This window comes from Myotis daubentonii, chromosome 5 (assembly GCF_963259705.1).
Source record: "Myotis daubentonii chromosome 5, mMyoDau2.1, whole genome shotgun sequence".
Taxonomy (NCBI): Eukaryota; Metazoa; Chordata; class Mammalia; order Chiroptera; family Vespertilionidae; genus Myotis; species Myotis daubentonii.
In genome coordinates, this window is record NC_081844.1 from 31,603,156 (window position 1) to 31,627,513 (window position 24,358).

Genomic DNA, 24,358 nt, shown 5'->3' on the forward strand with positions numbered 1-24,358 from the left:
AACTCAGCAATAGACAACTACTATATACTAGTAAATGTCTACCATTAGGACACTAGGTAAATGAATTGTGATACATTCAAACAAATTATCAGCCTTTTAGTTTGGGAGGCTTAGGGCAAAAGTACAAATGGAAGTCTATCCTATATAATAAAACCCTAATATGGAAATCGACCAAACAATGGAATGACCAGCTGAACAATAGGTCGCTATGATGCACACTGATCACCAGGGGGCAGATGCTCAACGCAGGAGCTGCCCCCTGGTGGTCAGTGCACTCCTACAGGGGGAGTGCTGCTCAGCCAGAAGCCTGGCTCATGGCTGGTGAGCACAGTGGCGGTGGCATGGTGGGAGCCTCTCCTGCCTCCACAGCAGCACTAAGGAGCAGTGAGCAGGCAGGCAGTAAGGAGTGAGGGGTCCCAAACTGCGAGAGGGTGCAGGCCGGGCTGAGGGACACCCCCTTCAGTGAATGAAATTTGTGCACTGAGCCTCTAGTATACTATATGCCTAAATATTTTAACATTATAAATCAAGCTGGCATAAAATTAAATACAGTACAGTTGAACCCCCCCACCCCCTTATCCAAGGGGGATATGTTTCAGAATTTTCTTATATGATCCTTATTGGTATTGGGCTAAAGTCTTTGATAATACCCTCTCTGACAAATGGGCTTTTAAAATTGAGTACTATCTACCAGTGGCTGATATTTAACAGAGCATGGATGGCTCGGGTCAGAAAGATCTGGGCCTGAATCCTCAGAGAGTTTCCTCAGCTCGACAATGAGGACAGATGGACGATGGATGGTGCCGGCACCTTCTCTACAGGTGGTAAGGCATGAATGAGGTGATGTAGATAAAGCCTCAGAGCTGTGCTTCCCACTGAGGAAGCCACCAATAAAAGCTGTTCTCCTTAGTAAAGTTTTTAGTTTAGTGGTAACCAGTCTTCCATATTTAAAAAATATATATTTTTTTATTGATTTCAGAGAGGAAGGGAGGAGAGAGAGATAAAAACATCTATGATGAGAGATAATCATTGACTGATTGCCTCCTTCACACCCCCTCCTGGGGTCAAACCTGAACGTGGGCATGTGCCCTGACCTGGAATAAAACCTTGACCTCCTGGTTCATGGGTTGACGCTCAGCCATTGAGCCACACCGGCCAGGCCAGTCTTCTGTATTTTAATAATCAGGTCATCCACTTGTTTTTTGGCTTAAAAATACTGTTAAAGTTCAACTTTCTTTGAGGAATCTTGATGTTGAAAAAAAAAAAAGAATACCACCCATGTAGTTGAGCCATATACCGTGCCTCAGTTTCCTGTTCCGTGAAATGGGGGCAGCAATGGTCTCTACCTCACAGGGTTGTCATGAGATTGTGTTTGTTAATGAAGAGAACTTATCACTGTGCCTGTGCTCATTGAAAGGTCTCTACAGGTGTTAGTAGCTGCAGAAGGTACTGTATGGCCCTGGATGGTTGCCCAGTGGTTACAGCATCGGCCCTTGCACTGAAGGGTCTGGAGTTCTATTCCCTGTCAAGGGCACGTACCTGGGTTGCGATTCACTCCCACTCCCAGTTGGGGTGCGTGCGGGAGGCAACCAGTTGATATGTCTCTCTCACATTGATGTTCCTCTCTTTCTCTGTCTCCTCTCCTCTCCTTCCTTCCACTCTCTCTGAAAAGCAATGGGGGAAAAATCCTCAATGAGGATTAACAAAACAACAAAAAAAGAAGATTCTGTATGAATGTAGGCATCTGAAGCAGCTGACGGCAGTGTCTCCTGTGGTTTATGTGCTCAAGTTCTACATAGAGCCCCATCTAACGCAGCTGGGCTTTCGTGTTGGTTGTGGTTCTAGCACTCAGCCTCCCAGGGCTTTCCCCCTCCCTGTTGCTGGAGCCAGCTTCACCGCCCAGCTCACGCCTGGAATGAGCCCTGCCATGACCCTGCCATTTTCCTCCATGGCCACCCAGCCACCCAGGTCCGGTGGCCCAGCAGGGTATGACGGGCGCCAGCCCCACTCCAACCAGGACTTCGATTATGACAGCAGATCCCTGGAGTCTGCCCCACACCCACCACTGCTCCCTCCTACCAGGTGTCAGCCTGCCTTTCTCCAACCAGCAACAGTCCTTCCTTGAAAGCATGGATAGTATTGAGTCCCTGATCCACCCACATCCTGAATCCCCCTCTAAACCAAAATCCAGCCATGCTCCCTGGTGCCCTGGAACTCAGACCCTTGGGAGACCCCTGCCCGTGTGTGGGCAAGTGAGGACACACCTCACCCTTTCTCCCTGCTCTTAGGGTCTCTCCTGTGGAAACCCTCTTGCAGGACAGTTATGGCTATTGGCCATTGACAGCATCAGCAGCTGTGGGCCAGCTTTAGCTCCCTGCCATGGCCACACTCTGCCAGCCAGTGGGTCACTGCAGGGTCAGAGGGTGGGAGCGAGGGCCTGGGAGTCACCACATTAAAGTCACATTTAAACATTCCAGATTCATAGGAAAGTTGGGAGTAAATAATGTGAGTGTCAGGGCTATCTTTTCAACTAGGGGCGTGTGTGTGTGTGTGTGTGTGTGTGTGTGTGTGTGTGTGTGTGTGTGTGTGTCAGAGAGAGAGACAGACAGAGAGAGACAGAGAAAGAAAGACAGAGAGAGAACGAAAAATGGAGCTGAACGTGTTTTCCAAGGAAGCTTTTCCAGAGTGGAAGGGGGTAAGTTCTGTGAGGACTTGGATCTGAGAAGTGGAAGAGATACACATGCTTCCCCTTCACACCCATGACACGGAGGAGGAAGAAGAGCCTGAAAGGAGAGGTGGGCACAGGTCACACATGAGTCCCAGCCGGGATCAGAGCTCGGGACCACAGGCCCAGGGCTCCAGGCTTCAGCTGAGACTTAGTCATCCAGGGGCCTTGGCCAGTTGTGCCTGTGGCTCATCCGCAGCGGGCAGCTGTGTTTGCTCTGGCAGCTGGGGAGGCTGGTTGAGGTGGTCATAGGGAATGTGGCTCTCGCTCTCCATCCCTGGAGCTGGGGGTAAAGTGTGGTTCTTCAGAGGGTCTCTGCTTGCTCTCCAGGGGCCAAAGGAGCTAACTGTCAGCCCAGCGATGGGTACAGCCAAGTGCAGCCCCCACAGTGGCACCCACCACTAGGAGGCACAGCCAGCCAGCGGCCCATCCTCCAGTTACACCTAACCCCCAGCATCCAGCATCCAGGCCTCCATCTTTGTGTCCACCCTGCCTTCCTCACCCTCAACCTCCTACAGCTTTGCCTCCACCCTGTTCACAGGTGAGATGGTGGTTTCCTTGAGCATGAAAGTGGGTGAAGCCTGTTACTCGATTTGCAGCAGAAATGAACATAGTCCTGGAAACCAACCCATTTTCCTCTCTTTCTTTTCTCTGCTTCTTAGGACTAAGCTACCCAAGCTGTGACATGTCAGCAGCTGGTCCTTACGATGCTCCACTGCTCCCCCCACAGATGCAACCTCCACCACCTCCACTCCCAAAGCCTGAGGACTTGTCCCGTGGGGTGGCTCAGGGAACAGCTCCAGTGCCAGTTCTGCCGGCCGCTTCCCGAAGAAGCCACCAGTTCCCACCAGGCTGCTGAAACCCAAGGGTTGGCCCAGGCACCCCCGCTTCACTACTGTGACATCTGCAAGATCAGCTGTGCCGGTGCCCAGGTCAGCCACCCATGCCTAATGCCTCCCCTCCCTTGTTCCCTGTGGCCAGCCAGAGGTCAGGGTTGGAGCCTGCCCAAGAGAGGCCTGTTATTAAACTTACAACGTCATGTGTGCATCAGAAGTGCCTTAAGATTGCCCTACTGGTGTTTGAGTGGGAGAAATGAGAGCAGCACAGCACTGACTGTTGGCCATAGAAACCTCGTCTTAAACCCCAAGGTGAGGGGGGCTTCTCTTAACTCTGGGTAGGGAAGGCAGTCAGCGGCCCCTCCTGGAGCAGTGAGGGCCCAGGCAGACACGGCTAGTTGGGGTGCTCCTCTGCTGCATGGCTGTTTAGGCAGGGCCACGGGTGGATTACATTGGGCACGAGGGCATATGTATGTGTGTTGTCTCTCCCTGAAACCTTGATAGAACCAATGGGATGGCAGCACCATTTCTTCCCATGGAGCCTGGGATAAACCCAGGTGCTGGAGGTTCTCTGAAGCCCCACCCTAGACCTGGAGAATTCCCTGGGCTGCCACCTCCCACATGCTGGGAGTAGCCCCATGCACACCCCAGTGCTCACAGTGGACACACTGGACTCTCACACTTATGTAGGTGCTAGGAGATTAAGGTGGGCTCCTCGAAGACCCACCTCTGGTCCTGCTTCCCTCGGGGCTGGGACACACCAACAGATACTTGAGGGAAGTGACGGCTGCCACGGGATGCAGACTGAGTGGTTCATAACGAGGATTGTACGTCAGGTACTCCATAACGGCTCCACGTGCATTGCCTGATGTACCCATTATGACTGTTTAACCTAGACTTTGTCATTGGTCCCAATTTGCAGATGGAAAAACCGAGGTGAGGCGAGGGGAAGTACCTGGCTCAGGCCTCCCAAAAGTAGTGGAGGCAGGACTCAAACCCAGGTCTCCAACCATCTCTGCTCTTTGCTCCCATGGGATGGGAAGGGGGCTTATTTTATTTTTAGCATCAGTAGCACTGTGTTTCGAATAATCACATGATACTGAAGATAAGAGCATAAAGCAGTTTTGACAACAAACTCCAGAGACTCGCTGGATTTGTCTAATGGGGCCAGGTTACCTATGCCTCTTGGGCCACCTGATGTCTCATTGTTGATTACCTAACGGCTGTTGTGGGGGTTTCCTCAGCCGGGGGCCTGTAGCCAGGGCCCCTCCATAGTTGCATTCAGGTTGGCACCAAGCACTGTGGTCCTTGTTCTCTCAGCTGTGACCCAAGCCGACAGGAAATGGCCTCGCAGGGCCCCGTGTCCAACTGGCCAGTGTCACACAGGGGTGGAGGGGCTGCGGGAGCCTGGGTTTGCATTGCATTCTCTCCTTCACACTGGCCACCGGAAGCAGGTCCACCTGGTTTCTGGCCGGAGCATGTTGTATGACACAGTTCTTTCAGGGCCTCCCGAGCCACGGCAGTGGCTGCAGACCCTAGAGGGGAAACTGGCACACAAGTCAGAGAGCCAGGACAGCTGCCCACCCAAGGAGGCTCTGGAGGCCTCTGGAAGGGGCTGTGACTCGCAGCCAGTGGGCCCAGGCTCATGCAAGAGGTAACCTCGGCCATCGTTGTGCGCCCTGCTCCATCTCTGGGTTCAGGTGGGCCTTTCAGGGCCAGGTTTCATGACCTCAGCCAGTTCTCCATCTCACATTTACACACACATCCTTGGCAGACCTCAGTGAGTCATCCGGAGCTTGCTGGAAGGTGCACACACTGGGTTTCAGGTCTTGGAAGGAAGGCCGAGGCAGGCAGCGGCATTTCTTGCTGAGCAGCCCCTTTTGCTGTGGGAAGGAGGGTGGGAAAAGGAATTGGTGCCCTAGAAAGCCAGGTCACCCCAAGGCATGTGATTCCGGGGCATTAGGAGCCAGCGTGCGCCCTCCTTGGCCGTCGCCCAGAGCCTGAGCAGTGGCCCCACAGGCCTGTCTTGAACAGCTTTCTAGAACTCAAATTCTGACGCTTCTTCCAGCCACTTCCACAGTTCCCAGCCTCCCTGACTTCGTCCAAAGACGGCATGTGGCTAAAAGGAAGTGCACCAGCAGCATTTCTTTTCATTTTTGTGTTTTTGTTCAACCAGTTCAGCATCTTGTTTTGTCCCATGCAAAATGACCACATCAGATAGGACTTCTGCACTTCAGACCTGGTCATTTAACAGTTAAGGAGATGAGGCCCATAAAAGCCGCAACAAAAAGATAAGCGCGCATGATGGGCAGAAATCGAGACAGGGCAAAGGCGGAAGCGCCACAGGGCAGGGCATGTGCCAGAGGTGGCTGAGCTGTAGGAGGAGAAAGTCGGCACCAGATGGTTGTAGAGGTGAGCTCAGTATGAGAGAGCATGTTGGCTCCTCTGAAAGCCGCCCTTTGGAATAGCTCAGCAGACAGGAAGCCAGCACGCTGGCCTTGAAGGCTGTGCTGTCACTCCTCTGGGCCACCCAGGAAGGCTCAGTGATCCCTTTAGTTTCCCGAGGCCCTGGTTATCATATCTCTTGGGGGTCCTCAGGTGTCTGTCTGTCTGCGCTGGCTGTGGTTGGATGGGAACCTTTGATTTGCACCTTGCTGCGGGAACAGGCCCACTGAATTGGCAGAAAAGCCTCTTGCTTGGAGTGTCGCTATAGGGGAGCCCCCTACCCCCCCTCAGCCCTGAGCTCCCTGTAGCCATCAGGGGAGAGGCCCTGGTGTCCTCACTGGGTCACCACCTGTGGGGTCCCCGTCATTCCTCAGCTCCACTCCCCCATGTCCTGCTGCTGCGAGTGCTGCACCTCTGTAGAGCTGACATGCCTCCTGTCGCTGCCCACGGGGCCTGGGGCCTCTCAGCCAACGTGACATGCACCTTTCCTCACAGCCCACACGCCGGCTGGAGTCCAGTGATGACCACCGTGTCTGGTGCAAGCACACCCCCATCTAGCCCACAGAGGCGGAGCTCCGGGCTGCCCAGAAGGCTGTGCTCACTCAGAGTGTGCCCTCAAGCTGGTGTCGGACACATGGGCAGAGAAGGGCAGGGGCCCAGAGCAGGAGGGGGTGATCGCAGGTAATGGAGTTCACCCTCATTTTCCCAGGCCCAGGGGTGACTTGGAGGAGGTGAGAGTTCTCACAGGAAGTGGCTGCCAGGAGGGGCAGAGGTGGCTCTTCCTCTGAATGGCTTTGAGCCTCTGAGTAGCAGGGGCTTTCCAGGCCGTGGCAGTAAGTTCACAGAGTCTCTGGTCTCAGGGCTGGAGCCCAAGGCTCAGAGGGAGTTACAGTCGCAGTTGGAGAGCTGTTGTTCGAGGCCAGAATTTACTTTTCCCACCAAAGGTGCATCTAGAAACAGTTCACAAAACATGAACCACCTCTGTTTGCTCATCTATGAAACGAGGATAAGTGTGGTTCTGCCCTGACCCCTCCGCCTCTGGAGCAGAGGCTGCCCCTTGGTGCCCAGCTGAGTCACCGTTCAAGGCCCCGGGGTGAGGGGGAGGCAGAAAGTCCCTGTGCCCTGTATGGAGTCGTTATACAATTAAAATAATCCGAGAGGGAGTTAGCTTTCCAAGTCCTTTCTCTCTAGCTGGCTTTTTCATTTTCATTTTTTTAATTGTGGTAAAATACTCAGAACATGAAGTTTACCATGTTAACCATTTTTATGTGTACAATACAATGGTGCTAAGTACATTCACAAGGTTGTGCAACCATCACCCACCACTTATCTATTTTAGAATTTTTTCATCATCTAAAACAGAAATCTGTTCCCATTAAATTCCCTGCCCCCCTGCCCCAACCCCTGGCACCCTCCTTGCACTTCCTCTTTCTGGACATTTCATGTAGGTGGAATCATGCAGTGCGTGTCCTTCTGTGTCTAGCTGATTCCACTTTAGTTTCTCTTCACTATAGTGTTTGCTCCCACTGTGAGTTACAAAGTGTCACCATAAAAAGACCTCACCCCTCGGCTTAAGCGTGCGAACCTCCCAATACATTGCCTCTACTTGGGAAAGTCAGCCTTCTTCACCCTCCTGGTAGGGAAGACAGGAGTGCAAAGAAGACATTTTTTTCATCTCTCCCTTGGCACCCTCATGAAGCCAAAACACAAGACCGCAGAATCTGAGGGGGCGGGGGTGGGGGGGTGGGGGGCGTGTCTTTGTGCGCAAACCCGGAAAAGAGAGAGGGCCCGCAGCCCCACTCCCAGGGCCAGGTCTGCCTCTGGGCCTGTGTGGATGGGCTGGTGCCTGGAAGGTGCCCAGGGGCGTCTGTATTGCAGACAGAAAGGGTGCCGGCCTCTTAAATCTCCCCTCATTTTCTGAACAAAATCCCCCCTCACTTAATGATTTGAAGTTTAAAAATCAACAGTAATTCTTTTTTTGTAATCCTCACCTGAGGATATTTTTTCCATTGCTTCTTAAAGAGAGTGAAAGGGGAGAGGGAAGTGGGAGAGAGAGAAAGAGAGACATCATTGTGAGAGAGACACATTGATTGGTTGCCTCCTACCAGGTACTAGGGCAGCCGTGGGCAAACTATGGCCTACTGGCCAGACCATTTGAAATGAATAAAACTAAAAAAAAAAAAAAGACCGTACCCTTTTATGTAATGATGTTTACTTTGAATTTATATTAGTTCACACAAACACTCCATCCATACTTTTGTTCCGGCCCTCTGGTCCAGTTTAAGAACCCATTGTGGCCCTCGAGTCAAAAAGTTTGCCCACCCCTGCACTAGGGGCTGTGGATTGAACCCATAACCCAGGTACATGCCCTTGACCGGGGATCAAACCTGAGACCCCTTGGAGCACAGGCCGACACTCTAACCATTGAACACACCTGCCAGGGCAAAAATTAACAGTAATTCTTTAACATCATCAGATAGCCAGTCAATGTTGAAATTTCCACTCGTCCCATAAATATCATAACGTGTTTTTTGTTTGTTTTCTGGGGTTTGTTTCTTTGTTCTCTAGCTTGTGTGAATTGTGATTCAAATTTGTTGACAAACCTCTAAGTCACATATCTGTAGCACATCCCCCTCCCTCGCCACCCCCCCCCCACCACACACACACACACATATCCCCGCCCCGTGTTCTGCTTTCTCTGCTTTCTGAGTCTCAATTGCAGAGTCTGGTCCTGTTCCCTAATCCAGACGTCCCTGGTCTAGATTTTGCCAGTGGGCTCTGTAGTCCCCAAATGGATAAGAATATATAAACACATTTTTTTATGAAAAGGTTGTCTCCTATCCCTAGAAATGTCACAAAGAAAACCAAGTGGTGCTTAGTGGCAGCTTCTGGAGCAGAGGTGGGACATTTGTCTAGAGATCCATCACGTGAGAGCGCCCCAGGCACCAGGCCTGGGAACTGGAGCAGAGGAAGAACCTAGTGGGCTGCGGAGAAACAGGAAGGGGCTGGGGCTAGAGCAGCAGCTTTCAGCCAGTGCGCCACACTGCCTGACTGTTTAGTCAGGGGCACTGGCCTCTTTTCCCTTAGGTTGTCAAACAAAAAATGACAACAGCCAACACAACAATAGCCCATCGGGTGTAAATGCCCTGTCTTTAACCTTAACTCTAGATCATATAATAGAGTTGTATCTTAGTGGTCACGTGAATAATAAGGTTGTGTCTGATTGGTTAACTTTGTTTTATTTATAATTAAAGATATGTTGTGCTTTTTTAATCGATTTTAAAGAGAGAGAAAGAAGGGGGGAAAGAAAGAGAGAAACATTGATTCCCGTACCTGCCCCAACCCAGGAATGTGCCCTGACCGGGAATCGAACCTACAACTTTTTGGTGTAAGGGACGATGCTTCAACCAACTGAACCACCTGGCCAGGGCGATTGGTTAATTTTTGGAAATTAACCAGAAATCCTTATATTACAAGTATAGGCACTTGGTTTTTTAAAAAGTCATCTGGAACAAAAAGGGTAGGTAATTACTACTATTTATTTTTTTGTAAATCAAAATTATACCTTTTTTGGTCAGATCAGCAAAAAATATATATTTTTTAGTGTGCCACAGAAGTTTAGTATTAGTTTATGTGTGCCATGAGATGAAAAAGGTTGAAAATCGCTGGGCTAGAAAATCTCATTAAGGCCTGAGAGGAAGTGGTGGGAGAGGATGGCGGCATGGAGCCCAGCGGGTCAGGCCGGGGGCCTCAGGCCAGGGCATAAGCACGGGTGTCCTGTCCTGGAGAGGGCCAGTGCCGGGAGGTTAGATGTAGGGCAGATGTGACAGTCACGTTCACACTGCAGGAAGCCGGCCTGATCTGCAGAGAGCGAGGCTGGGCAGGCATCTCCCTTAGGGCGCTGTGGCCTGAGCACTGGATGGGCCTGCTCACCAAGGGTTGAGATGGGAGTGAAGTGACACTAGAGGTGGCTTGAAGGTGCCCAAACCCAAGGGCTGACCAAGGTGGCACCAACTGGCTGAGGACCAGGGGTCACGGGGGTTGCCATCATTGGCCTTTTTCAGAATGCAGTTTATCAGAAAATAGTAACAACCACCAGCCCTTACTGAGCACATACAGGGTGTCCCCAAAATATATATATACACACTTTAACAGCTGAGAGCTCAATTTTGAAAATGAAATGTATTTTAATAAACACTGCCTTTATTCAAAGAGAGTAAACATTTTGGTTCCCAGTGCTGTTCCCAGATACAGCTTCTCATGTCTCCTTTCGTCAAGTGCACTCTGAGAAACGGGACTCAGAAAGGCCTGTTTCACAGGTGAGGAAGCTGAGGCACAAAGGGCCCACAAGCTGTTGACCCAGGGCCGGGCCACATGCTCCCTTTCTCCTCAACCCCTCTTCTTACACGTGCATTTTTGTTTGTCTTCACAGCGGTATCGGCCCCTCTGCTCGGATCCTGAAAGGCGTGATGCGGGTCGGCCTCCTGGCCAAAGGCCTCCGCCTTCAGGGAGACAGGACAGTGCAGCTAATCCTGCTCTGCTCCCAGAAGCCCACCCATGCCTGCTGCAGAGGGTCATGGAGCAGCTGCCCCGGCAGCTCCTGGTAAGGGCAGGTCACCTCTGGGGGTGTGTGGTGTGTGTATGTGTGTGTCGCGGGGGGCGGGTGCTGCCAGCCCCTCAGGCTCCCTGGCAGCCATGACTTTGTTTCCACAGGATTTTAAGAAACAAGAGTGGTCATTATTAGATACAGTTTGTTTGTATAAACAGTTGCAAGGAGAAAGAGGTAGAAACTAGAGGGTTCCGTGTAAAGCGAGTTCAGGGAAAATATAAATGTCCCGCCACGGGAACGGTGACCGGCCACGGGGAGGGTACATGGTGACGCACGGGCACGTTTGCTGCCTCGCTGACTGAGATTCAGGGAAGAGCAAAGGAAGGAGCCGAGCCAGGGAGGCCTGTGGGAGATGGACCGGGGTTCTCCGCTCGAGCAGTTCCTGTCCTAGTCGGAGTCCATGTCTCAGGACCACTGGGGAAGAGTAAGATCAGGTCATGATTGACATCAATCATCTTAGGTAAAACCACCAGTCCCAGGCGGGCTCTTCCTGCTGTGTCGGGCACTGTTCCTGCGAAAACGCTGCCTCGCGCCTCCTGCTGGCTTAGTGAGCACGCTGGTCAGGACCAGATAGACACCTAGCACCTAACTGTAGTTTATCGGCTGTGAGGAAATGAAAGCCTGATGCCAGGTGGAGGGAGGGAGCCATGGCCAGCAGGACAGGGGGAGGCATGTGTCCTGACCGAGGACATTTAGGCTGTTCCCCGGGTTCTGCATTACCACTGAGGCTGCACAAAGTCAATGGCCTTGTACACGCCGCTCCACACACGTGAGAGCTCAGCCGACGGCAGCGTCAGTGGGTCAAAGGCACAAGCCTGGAGCTCCTGGTAAGTGTTGCCAGGTCAGCGGCCCCTCAGACTTCTCACAGGTGATGATGGTGCCTCATTATAGTTTTAATTGGCTTCTCTCTTACTGTGGGGGTCATCTGTGTCATGGTGTAAGAAGGGACACTTCTGTTTCCTTTCCTTCCAACTATCTGTGATATCAATGGCCAGCTGTTGCTTTTAAAAAATCTATTGGATTGCTGTCCTTATTAAGGGCATTTTTTACATGTGAAGGCACCTTATTTGCAGGGTTTGTCTGTGTGTGTACTGCTGGAGGGCAGGGCTATGTCTCAGCCCCATGGAGACTCCAGGTGCCCAGCACAGGGCCTGCCACCTGACCATGTCCTTGCTGCTTGCAGCCATCTCTCGGCTGGAGTGACTCAGCCTAGTGTTGTGTTTGCACCTCACAGATGGTAACGGAGGACAAGTAGAGGTCCCCTCTGGTCCTGAAGCCAACATCATCTTCTCATCCTGTGAGGAGCCCAGAATACGGGTCACTGTGTCTGTCACCTCGCCCCTAATGCCGGAGGACCCATCTGTGGACAGAGGTGCAGCCAGGCCCTTCTGTCCACCTCCCTCCCACACACCAGGTGGCTTAGGGAAGTGTCTGACTCTGATCTGGGCAGAGGAAGAGGGTTGGGGTGCAGCCTTCTGGCGCTTCTGTCAGCCCCGGATGCCACTGCTCAGATAAGAGCTGGGCCTCAGGGCAGCGGAGGAAATGAGCTGGTGACAGTGTCAGGCGGGCTCAGAACCAGGCTGTGGTGTGCTCCTGGGCCTTGCTCGTGCGGCACCATGCTCCTCCCTTGCCTCCAGCCCAGTGCGGACACCTGCCCAGTGGAAACCAGTTGTGCCAGGTCCCAGGAGCTCAGATTGTCCATCTGCCCGCAGCAGCGGCCACAGCAGAGGTCACAGCAGAACCTGCTGCCCCAGCACTGCTCGTGTGGGACATGAGCGTCGGAGCTCGAGTCATATTGGCATTGCTCAAGAGAGTGGGAGGGGTGTTGCGCCAGGCCAGAGGGCAGCCAGGGCCTTGAGTCACGGCCACCGGTGAAGGCCGTGACAGGGAAGCACCCTGAGGCTCATCGAGCCTGGAACCTCCTAGAACAGCCCCAGGACCATTTTCCAAATTCCATCCATTCTTGAACCCCCTTCATGATTGTTGTTCACTACCAACATTTTTCTTTAAATCAATTCACTTTTAACACAAAAATTTTTTAAAATATATTTTTAATGATTTCAGAGAGGAAGCAAGAGGGAGAGAGAGAGACAAACATCAATGATGAGAGAGCTGCCTCCTGCATGCCTCCTACTGGGGATCAAGTCCGAAATCCAGGCATGTGCCCTTGACCGAAATCGAACCTGGGACCCTTCAATCCGCAGGCGGATGCTCTCCACTGAGCCAAACTGGCCAGGGCAACACTTACATTTTTAAAGAGGAGAACCTATGACTGTAAGTGGGAAGCCATTATTTATTGTCATAAATGGAGAGTTGTCTAAAAATCAATCCAGGGGGCGATGAACAACATTAAATTCTAGCTGAAGGCCCTGCTGGGCTTTGCTCAAACACACAAACAAGGTGGAGATTGGGAATGTTAGAAAGTGTTAACGATCCGTGGTCACAGGATGGAGGCTGACCGGAAAGATTAAGATGCGGAAACCCCTCTGTAACGAACATACTTTCTATGACCACCAGGAGCCTGTCAGCCTCACTCAGGCGTCTCCTCACTCCACGCCCGGCTGGCTGTTGCGGGGAGGGTAGCTTCTAACCCAATGATGGCAAACCTTTTGAGCTCAGCGTGTCAGCATTTTGAAAAACCCTAACTTAACTCTGGTGCCGTGTCACATATAGAAAGTTTTTGATCTTTGCAACCATAGTGAAACAAAGATTTATATTTTTGATATTTATTTTATATATTTAAATGCCATTTAATAAAGAAAAATCAACCAAAAAATGAGTTCGCGTGTCACCTCTGACACGTGTGTCATAGGTTCACCATCACTGTTCTAACCCCTCCTCAAAGACACATCCCTGCCACTTCCACCCCAGCCTGTAACAGGCAGGCAACACACACAGGACCCCTGGTGATATTTATGGGTGAAAGTGAAACCTGTGCTCCGTCATGTGACCTAAATAAACCAGGGTGTCCCAGAAGGAGAAGAGAATATTCTTGAAGCAACCATAGTAGGAAAGAAAATATGGATCTGAATTTCTCTCAAACATGGAGGCCTTTGTTATCAATGATGGGATGTGTTCTAATCAGATCCACTTTCTCCACTTAATTAATTAATTAATTAATTTTTTTATTGGCTAAAATTTTACATGACTCCTTTTTCCCCAATTGACATTTCCGCTCCCCCCGCCCCCCCGCAGCCATTCCCACCCCAGGCAAGCCCCCACCACCCCAGTGTCTGTGTCCATTGGTTATGCTAATACACATGCATACAAGTCCTTCCCCCTCCCCTGCCATTTGTCTCTGGATCTATTCTTGTTCATCAAATTATATTGATCATTATATCCCACATATGAGTGAGATCATGTGATATTTATCTTTCTCCAACTGGCTTATTTCGCTTAGCATAATGCTCTCCAGTTCCATCCACGCTGTTGCAAATGGTAAAAGTTCCTGCTTTTTTATAGCGGCATAGTATTCCATTGTGTAGATGCACCATAGTCTTTTAATCCACTCATCTGCTGATGGGCACTTAGGTTGTTTCCAAATCTTAGCTATTGTAAATTGTGCTGCTATGAACATAGGGGTGTATATATCCTTTCTGATTGGTGTTTCTGGTTTCTTGGGGATATAGTCCTAGAAGTGGGATTATTTGGTCAAATGGGAGTTCCATTTTTAACTTTTTAAGGAAACTCCATACTGTTCTCCACAGTGGCTGCACCAGTCTGCATTCCCACCAGCAGTGCATGAGGGTTCCTTTTTCTCCACATCCTCGCCAGCACTTGTCGTTTGTTGATTTGTTGATGATAGCCAGTCTGACAGGTGTGAGATGGTATCTCATTGTTGTTTTGATTTGCATCCCTCAGATGATTAGTGACTTTGAGCATGTTTTCATATGTCTCTGGGTCTTCTGTATGTCCTCTTTCGAAAAGTGTCTATTTAGATCCTTTGCTCATTTTTTGATTGGATCGTTTATCTTCCTTTTGTTAAGTTGTATGAGTTCTCTGTAAATTTTAAAGATTAAACCCTTATCAGAAATATCAGGCGAATATGTTCTCCCATGCAGTGGGCTTTCTTATTTTGTTGATGGTTTCTTTTGCTGTGCAGAAGCTTTTTAAAAAATTTTTTTTATTATTGATTTTAGAGAGGAAGGGAAAGGGAGAGAGAGATAGAAACATCAATGATGAGAGAGAATCATTGATCGGCTACCTCCTGCATGCCCCACACAGGGGATTGAGCCCACAACCTGGGCATGTGCCCTGACTGGGAATCGAACCTTGACCTCCTGGTTCATAGGTCAACACTCAACCATTGAGCCATGCCAGCCTTGCCAGAAGCTTTTTATTTTGATGTAGTCCCATTTGTTTATTTTCTCCTTAGTCTCCATTGCCCTAGGAGCTGTGTCTGTAAAGATATTGCTTTGACATATGTCTGCTATTTTGCTGCCTATGGAGTCTTGTAGGATTTTTATGGTTTCCTGTCTTACATTTAAGTCCTTTAGCCATTTGGAGTTTGTTTTTGTGTATGGTGTAAGTTGGTGATCTATTTTCATTTTTTTGCATGTATCTGACCAAATTTCCCAGCACCATTTATTGAAGAGACTGTCTTGACTCCATTGTATACTCTTGCCTCCTTTGTCAAATATTAATTGAGCATAATGGCTTGGGTAGATTTCTGGGTTCTCTGTTCTGTTCCATTGGTCTATATGTCTGTTCTTGTGCCAGTACCAGGCAGTTTTGAGAACTGTGGCTTGGTAATATAGCTTGATATCAGGTATTGTGATTCTTCCAACTTTGTTCTTCTTTCTCAGGATTGCTGTGGCTATTCGGGGTCTTTTTTTTATTCCAGATGAACTTTTAGAGAGTTTGTTCTAGATCTTTGAAATATGCCGTTGGTATTTTAATGGGGATTGCATTGAATCTGTAGATTGCTTTGGGTAGTATAGACATTTCAATGATATTGATTCTACCAATTCATGAACATGGTATGTTCTTCCATTTGTTTATGTCTTCCTCTATTTTTTTTTTTCAATGTCCTGTAGTTTTCCAAGTACAGGTCTTTTATGTCCTTAGTTAAGTTTATTCCTAGGTATCTTAGTTTTTTTGGTGCAATGATAAATGGTATTTTTTTTTTCGTTTCTCTTTCTGTGAGTTCATTATTCGTGTAGAAAAAGGCCATAGATTTCTGGGTGTTAATTTTGTATCCTGCTACATTGCCAAATTCATTTATTAGGTCTAGTAGTTTTTTGATGGAGTCTTTGGGGTTTTCTGTGTATAATATTATGTCATCTGCAAATAAGGACAGTTTTACTCATCCTTTTCCAATTTGGTTGCCTCTTATTTCTTTTTCTTCTCTGATTGCTATGGCTAGCACTTCCAGTACTATGTCAAACAGGAGTGGTGAAAGTGGGCATCCCTGTCTTGTTCCTGTTCTTAGGGGAAATGAGTTTAGTTTTTGCCCATTGAGTATGATGTTGGCTGTAGGTTTGTCATATAAGGTTTTTATTATGTTGAGGTATGATCCCTCTATTCCCACTTTGCTGAGAGTTTTTATCAAGAAAGTGTGTTGGATCTCCCCTTTTTAAAAAAATCCTCACCCAAGGATATGTTTAGAGAGGAAGAGAGAGAAACATCAATGTGAGAGAGAAACATCTATTGGTTGCCTCCCGTATGTGCCCTGACCAGGGATTGAACCCACAGCCTTTTGGTGTACGGGACAATGCTCCTACAATTGAGCCACCTGGCCAGGGCCCACTTTCTCCCTTTTAATTATGCAGCTGGAAGTTTCTGGAAATCTGGCTTAGTTTATAGTTTCCCGTTGGCACCGTAGTTTGCTCACAGAGGAGTCAGCCTTGAGGCGCTCATCATAAGCATTAAAGGCCTTCCTGGTGGGCACTGGCTTCAGAGGAGAGAGCATTTCACAGAAATGATTTCTCTGTCCCTGCAGGGCCCAGAGGAAAGGCGATCTGGGAGGAAGCGCGTGTCTTCTGGAGAAATAAAATGAGGCCCAGAGAATTGAGAGGCACGGCCCATGTGGCCCAGGGAAGGAGCAAAGTGGGAAAGGGCACCTCGCTCGCATGCCCATTTCTTCTAGAAGGAATGGAAGTGCCTTTGCCTGACCAGGGGACATCTTGAGCCAGGAAGTGTCTCCAGTCGCTGGCCGCCCTCCACCATGCGAAGTGGTTCCAGGTTAGGGGGAGGGCTGGGGGGCTCACACATGCCTGTCCTGTCGCTGCCCCCTTAGCCGACTCCTGGGCTAGCTGTTTGGCTCCTGTCTCCTGGCACTAACCTGATGGGTTGGAATCAGAGCAGGGCCAGTTCTGCTGGCCCGTGCCCATTTGGGAGTGGAGTCCACTCCCAGCCACCACCCTCCAGGCCGACTGTGCCCCCCGGAGACCCTCCCTAACCTCCACTGCCAAGACAGGAGTCTGGCCGGCTCACCGCCCCAGGGCCCACCCTCGTTCCCTTGGCCTCACACCTACCCACGTGCGTGTGGTTTCCAGAGCTAACTGTGTGCTTCTTCTCCCAAAGGCACGAGCCAGCAGCCTACAGCCCTGTGTAATCCTCGTCGGGGTTTTTGGGGACCTCTCCAGCGTGTGCCAACCTGTGGGGCCCTGCCAGACTGGGTAAGGCAGCGACAGGCAGCCAGCCTGCTCTGGGAAGCCCACGAGGGCCTTATCTCCTCCTGGACAGCAGATTCCCCTCCCAGCGCTTGGCTTTCCCCCAAGGGGCTGGCATCAGCCTGCGTGCCCAGGAGAGGCAGGTCACGGCAGGGGTATCCCAGGGGCCCCTGGGCACCAGGAAGAGGCCTGCTCTGCAGTGCAGCCTCCCTTGACTGTATTTTCTTTTTCTTTTTTAATTATTTTTTAAAAATATATTTTATTGATTTTTCACAGAGAGGAAGAGAGAGGGATAGAGAGTTAGGAACATCTATGAGAGAGAAGCATCGATCAGCTGCCTCCTGCACACCCCCCACTGGGGATGTGCCTGCAACCAAGGTACATGCCCTTGACCGGAATCGAACCTGGGACCCTTCAGTCCGCAGGCTGACGCTCTATCCACTGAGCCAAACCAGTTAGGGCTCTTTTTATTTTTTATACTGCATTTTCTTTTTTTAAAATATATTTTTGATTTTAGAGAGGAAAGGAGAGGGAGAGAGAGATAGAAACATGGATGATGAGAGAGAATCATTGACTGCTGCCTCCTGCACACCCCACACTGGGGATCGACTCCACAACTGGGCGTGTGCCCTGACTAGGAACCATGACACTCAACCACTGAGCCATGCTGGCCAGGCTACTGTATTTTCTTACTCCCTTGACCTCGCTGTCTTGAACTGGCATGCTACTGGCTAAATGTACCACAGGTCACAGAGAACAAGTTTTTTTTTTAAAATAATTCTTTATTGTTGAAAATATTACATATGTCCCCCTTTTCCCCCCATTGACCCTCTCCAGCCTGCCCCAGGCCTTCAGCACCCTATTGTCTGTGTCCAGGGGTTATGCATATATGCATACAAGGTCTTTGGTTGATTACCCCCAACACACACACACACACACACACACACACACACACACCCTCTACCCCTCTTCCCTCTGAGATTCCTCATTCGAACAAGTTTCTTTTAACCCTTGACCCCCTAGTTTACAATGTTACAATTGATGGGATTTTGCCAATGGGGAAACTGAGGGTTAGAGAGTGAAGAAAATTGCCCTTGGCCATACCAGGAGGTGTGGAGGCCTCTGTGACACCTCCCTACTCTGAGGAGGTCAAGAGTGGGTGGGATTTAGAGAAAGAGCTGGGAGGGGCTGCCTGTCCTGAGGTCCCGGAAACCCCAGCTGAGCCCACAGAGCCCTCCAGTGGGAGGGGAACTGGCCACGCGCTCTCCTCAAAGGCAGCGTCTCCTTCTCCATCCTGCCTGGCCCAGGCCATGGGGCTGCTGGTGGAGAAGGCTCTGAGCAGTGCCCTGGGGCCCCTGAGCCCCGGGGACCCCGTGTGAGGGGTCCTGGAGTGTGTGGCCTCAGGGACACTCATGACAGGTCAGTCCCCGTCAGCGGGGAGCCCAATGGCAGAGACAGGGTCATAGTGAGGTACAGGACCCTCTCTCCAACACTCAAGAACAGCGTCCAACCCAAATGGGAGGAGGGACTCAGACACGCCACCCTCTACCCCCAGGGGAAAGGAACAGCCCAGTAGCAGGTGGAACTCACTCACCACAAAGGAGGGCAAGGTCCAGGGCAGATGGGGCAGCAAGGGTCCTGCCCCCGTCTGTCGTCTGTTGGCTGAGCACTCACTCTCTAGTGGCAGCCCACTGTTTCGGGAGGCCGGGCTGTCGCAGGTGATGGCCTTGGTGGGAACATTTCTGAAGGAGAGCAGCAGACACGGATAACAGGCTTGAGCGGAGATGTTCACCAGTGTGGTTTACCATAGCAGAACGGGAGAGAAGCATCTGTGCTCTCGTGAGATGTCAGAGACAGAGGTGCTGTTTTCCAGCCCTTTTAGTGACATGGATGATATCATATGAAGTGAAAGGAGAGAAAACACTGGGCCTGAGGTGTGAGCCTGTTGTATGACTACATGCTCGTGCGCACGCGCGCGCGCGCGCGCGCGCGCACACACACACTCCTGCAGAAAGGCGGTCTGCTAGCTGTACTTCCGGGGTCAGAGGGAGGTGTGGCCCAGGTGAGATGCTTCCGGGGGAGATCCGTGGGTGCAGAGGGTGCAGTCACACACCCCGTGCTGGGACCCTCTCAGGCCGGGCGGTGGCAGTCTCTCATGAGGGTGCTCTATCTTCTTTCCACCTCTACCCCCTCGCAAAGATGGGCCTGGGCTCCGGGATCCTGTGAGAGAGACCAGACGGACGCGCTCGAGTCCATGACCCTCCAGCAGTGGGAAGACATCACAGCCAGCGCCCAGGTAGGATGGCCAGCCCCTGGGGCTCCCCAGCTCCGGGCCAGCTCAGCCCCCTCCCCCGCCCCCCCCCCCCCCCCCCCGCAACCCAGTTGCAGCTATGCAACTTCCCAAGAAATGGTCTGGGGTTCTACTTCCCTCCCCTGCAGAGGCGGGGGGCCTGTGGGAGAGTGGCCCCTGGGTGACAGGACTGCCTCTGGGGGCTGGGCGGCTTGGCTCAGAGCTGAAGCCACCACAGTGACGAGGTGCAAACCTGGGGCCTCACTGGCGGGGACTGACCTGTCTGTTCCCACTGCGCATGCACACACACACGCGCACACGCGCGCACACACATACACACACGTGCGCACATATGCACACACATACGCACACACACGCGCGCGCGCGCACACACACACACACACACACACGTGCTCTGTAAACACCCCGCTGCGGCTGGCCAGTCTCAAGCACGAAAGCCAAGTCCCCACCTGTGCTTCCCCTTTGGTTTGTAAGAAAGTCTCCCAGCGACACAAATCCCATCGGGCCTGACATTTAGGAATTGTCTTCATGGAAAAACTCAAATTGCTTCTGATCAGAGCCACACGGGGAGATGCAGGATTTGGGGTCCCCGCAGTGTTCCCAGGGCCTTCCTGGCAAGTCCTGCCCTGAGCAGCCTGAGCGTCCAGTGCAGTTCCTCGTGCCTGACGGTAACTGAGCTCAGCAGTTGCTAGAAGGGTGATGGCAAGGGCAGGATGCCCGGCGAGCCGCGGGGCCAGGGGCTGGGTGAGCCGGCCGCAGGCAGGAGGGTGCCGCCAGGCTGTCTGCCCCCAGCACGCCCTGGGCATGTTGGCATTTCAGCAGATCCACAAGATCCTGGGCATGGGCCCCCTGCCACCACCCAGAAGCAGGCTGGGTTGCGCTTCCACTTCCGGAAGAGGCCTCCTGAGGCCTGTGAGGCTGAGGAAGGCCCAGGAAGCAGGCCAGCTCAGCGGAGGGGGCTGTGTGATGGCCCCGCCTCCCCAGCAGGACCTGGCCTGCCGCTGAGTGGCTGCTCCACCCCACATGGGACAGATGTGTTCTCCTTTCCAGTTATGTTCCATGGGTTCCATTTAAAACACTGGTGCTTTGATCCTCTGAAATCCCATCACCCAGGGATGAGAACTCTGGGAGGGGCACCACCCCAAGGTGCCCCCAGTGCTGCACAGAAGATTTAGAAGGTGTAGCGCAGCCCAAGCTGGTTTGGCTCAGGGGATAGAGCATCGGCCTGTGGACCGAAGGGTCCCGGGTTCAATTCCCGTAGAGGGCATGTACCTCATTTGCAGGCTCCTCTCGGGCCTGGGCCCTGGTCAGGGCGTGTTCAAGAGGCAACCAATCGATGTGTTTCTCACACTGATGTTTCTCTCTATCTTTCCCTCTTTCTTCCACTCTAAAAATCAATGGGAAAGTACCCTCGGGTGAGGATTTAAAAAAAAATAAAAATAAGAAGGCATAGCACAGTGACTGACTTTGAACCCTGGCATCTTTGCTAGCTGGTTCTAGCAGGCGCATTATCCACCAAAACAGGAAGTGGCCGGGGCCTGACTGCTCCTACTTCCCTGGGAGGGCAGGCTGCTTGCTTTTGCCTCTTCCGCCTCCGTCCCCTTTCTGAGGGAGCGCCCCTCCCTGCCTCTTACAGGCACCCGGACAACACCCCTTTGCTGGTCCTGGCCGCAGCCACAGACATCCTTTACCTCACATGGGGAGCTTCACCTTACACACCTCTCTCCCTTTAATCCTGGCTCAGCGACTCTGCATTCACCCCGCGGCCCAGGCTCACTGCCACCACCACTGCAGGGAGTCCTGGGTTCCTTTGTGCTGGGACAAACCATCAGAAAGTCCCGCTTCTCCTCTTCATCCACATTGTCACTCTGCTGCTTCAACCCTCCATCAGCAGGAGCTCTGGCTAAAACTCAGAATTGCACTCAGGATAGAACCCGAATCCCAGGGAAGCCCCCACAAGAACCCATCTGCCACTCTCCCTCAGTAACTCCACGTCAGACCCACCAGCCTCTGCTTGTCATCAGACCAGCCAATCTTATTCCTGCCCCCAGGGCCTTTGCACATGCTGTTCCCACTGCATAGCAAGCTCTTCCCCTGACCTTCCTTCCTTCAGATCTCAGCTCAGATGTCACCTCCTCAGGGAGGCCTCCTTGACCTCCTCAGCCTGCTGCATAACTGATTAAAATCACTTGGTACCTGCCTTCCTCCCAGGATGTGAATTCTCTGGGGGCAGGAAATAGATCTACTTTACTCACCACAGGACCCACAGGTCTAGAGCAGACCAAGTACATAGTAGTAGCTCAGTAAATATGTTAAAGGCTTGAAGTCATGCTCTGATGCCCAAGCACAGGTCTCTTCATACGAGGAATTTGCCTCCGGGCAGTTAGGAAGACACCATTTGTTTCTGTCTTGTCCCAGGAATGACTGTAACAGCTGGGCCCAGAGACGTCAGTGAGGGCAGTGGCAGTATGATGAAGGGAAGGGAGAGTGGGTCCGTCTTTGGGACCCGGATGTGGCTGTAGGAGTCACAGCCTCACCTGGTGGAAAGCCCTGTGTCCTGCTGCTGTGGCCAACTCCCAAGGGCAGCTCTTGGAAACGACATCGCCCACTGTTCTCCAGTCCCATCCCTGGCTCCCGGGGAAGATGGATATATCTTTGCCACCAGGTGGTTTAAGGCCAATTCTGTTGACAGAAAATGAAATCTTCCACCATCACCCCTCCCCCCGACCAGTAACTCCAAAAAAACAACCCACATGCAAATTTAGGCAACATGACAGCAAAATCAAGCAGTTGGTTAGCAATGTATTCAGTCCAGATGGATGAAACGTCTGGGTGATAGAGCTCCCTCAAGACCTAAAGAGGGGTCATCCCTGATCTTCCCTCTCCAGCCCTCTTCCCGCCGGCCAGAGGGCTCCAGAACAGGCCGGAGGGAAGGTACTGGCCCAGGCGCCCGAGAGGCCAGACTGCTGCGAGGGGGAGAAGCGTCCTGAGACAGTGACGCAGGACCTCAGCTGCAGGATGCTGGCGGGAGAGCCAGTTGCTAGGAGACAGCAGCGAGTGTGGGAGAGATGCCTTGAGGAGTGTGGGCAGGGCTGGAGCTGAACCTGGCAGTCCAGGGAAGGAAAAAAAAGGAAGGGCAGATCCCTTGGCTTCATCTGCCAGGTCACTAACACGAATGGACAGCCGGGAAACGCAGTCCCCTGGTCCAGAATAGGTCCCATTCAGGGGTCGAGGGAGCATCTCCAAGACTCGGCTGGGTCCAGGGGCTTGTGTGGGATAACGTTGGCTCCACCTTCTCCTTGATTCCCTGTTAGTTTGGCTTCCGGGGCTGAGAAGATGTATCCGGTGAGTAAATTAAGGCTCTGCTGAGCGGACAAGCTAGAGACCCGTGTTTCTCCTAAAGGTGGAAAAGGCTGTGGGGGTGGGGGGAGTGATAGTTGAGGGCGGGTAGCACCCTGTTTATGTCTGCCCAAGTTTTGAAAAAGAAAATGTTTTGGGAAACGGGTATTTGTTCTCCCATGTTCACAGCAGCATTATTCACAATAGCTTAGAGGTGGAAACACCCCATGTGTCTACGGACAGATGAACAGATGAACAAAATGTGGTCCATCCAGACAATGGAATATTCTTCAGCCTTCAAACAGAAGGAAATTCTGACCCAGGCAACAATGTGGATGAACCTAGAGGACATTCTGATCCGTGAAATAAGCCAGACTTATTTTGGCTATTATGAAGAGAGGTAATTTTTTTTTCTTTTATTGATTTCAGAGAAGAAGGAAGAGGGAGAGGGAGATAGAAACGTCAATGATGAGAGAGAATCATTGATTGCCTGCCTCCAGTGCACCCCATCCTGGGGACCGAGCCCGCAACCCGGGCACGTACCCTCACTGGGAATTGAACCGTGATCTCCTGGTTCATAGGTCGACGCTCAACCACTGAGCCACGCTGGCCGGGCGAGAGGTAATTTTTAATAACTGCATCATATTCCACAAAATGAACATATCCTGATGTGCTTAAGCATCCCCCTCCTGTCAGACATTTAGATTATTTTCAAACATTATAAATCACAATGCGGCAAAATGTTCCTGAACGGTTGGGATTTTTTCTCGGTCAAAGGGCATGGCCAGCAGAACGCGAAGGCGTTTAAAACGTCGATGTGGAAGGTACTGTTCCATGAGCGCTTTGCCAGTTCCCTCTCATTGTAAACGGAGCCCCACTCCCCACCCCCAGGTCAGGACTGCGCCTTCTCATTTTAACAAGTACTTGCCTGCACATGGATATAAGTTTAACAGGTTTCCTTCTGTGGTGTCTATTTCCTCCACTGCTGTTCTTTCATTTTCTCATTCAACCCGCATTTGTTGATCACCTGTTATGTGCCATGGGCACGCATGTGTCTCCCTATGTCTCTCACTGAGAAGGCTGAGCTGTCCACTACTCAGTCCGCAAACACCACCTTCCTTGGAAGAAACCAAAGATGAACCAAAAGTTGTCACTCCATGCACTGAGGGTGCCTCCGGGCCCTGGTCCCAGGTGGCCCTTTAATGTCTTAGCTGAGGGGTGCCAGGACGGCTCACTTCACCTCCTTGAGACTTGCAGGGCTGTGGGGAGAACTCAGTCATAAAATGCATGCTTAACTCTTGCTGCATAGAAAGGCTCAGCCTCAGAACACGGGCATGGTAGAGGGCAGGTATGTGGGTGAAAACCAGCGATTAAAGGGAGAAGTCACATATGGAACAGTGACCCCAAAGGCCTTCCCTGTCTCAGCTTCTAGAACGATGGCTGTCAGGCCATGAGAAAACTCTGCAGATGTGACCGACA

The 24,358-nt window shown here is 51.5% G+C and overlaps 1 protein-coding gene across 1 annotated transcript; it reads left to right on the top strand.

Moving 5' to 3' along the window:
* The first annotated feature begins 786 nt into the window (after positions 1 to 786).
* ZFR2 (zinc finger RNA binding protein 2) lies at positions 787 to 22,953 on the top strand. The gene is given in 25 exon segments (XM_059699494.1): positions 787 to 824; positions 1,846 to 2,036; positions 2,039 to 2,082; positions 2,192 to 2,252; positions 3,056 to 3,131; positions 3,133 to 3,266; positions 3,388 to 3,492; positions 3,495 to 3,602; positions 3,605 to 3,899; positions 4,196 to 4,247; positions 6,502 to 6,601; positions 6,604 to 6,677; positions 9,435 to 9,442; positions 10,439 to 10,563; positions 10,566 to 10,609; positions 11,850 to 11,865; positions 11,868 to 11,987; positions 16,704 to 16,798; positions 17,141 to 17,195; positions 17,198 to 17,235; positions 18,537 to 18,648; positions 19,429 to 19,446; positions 19,449 to 19,525; positions 20,333 to 20,419; positions 20,422 to 22,953. Coding segments are annotated over 25 exon segments (2,367 nt in total). The 3' UTR covers positions 20,716 to 22,953.
* The last annotated feature ends 1,405 nt before the right edge of the window (positions 22,954 to 24,358 follow it).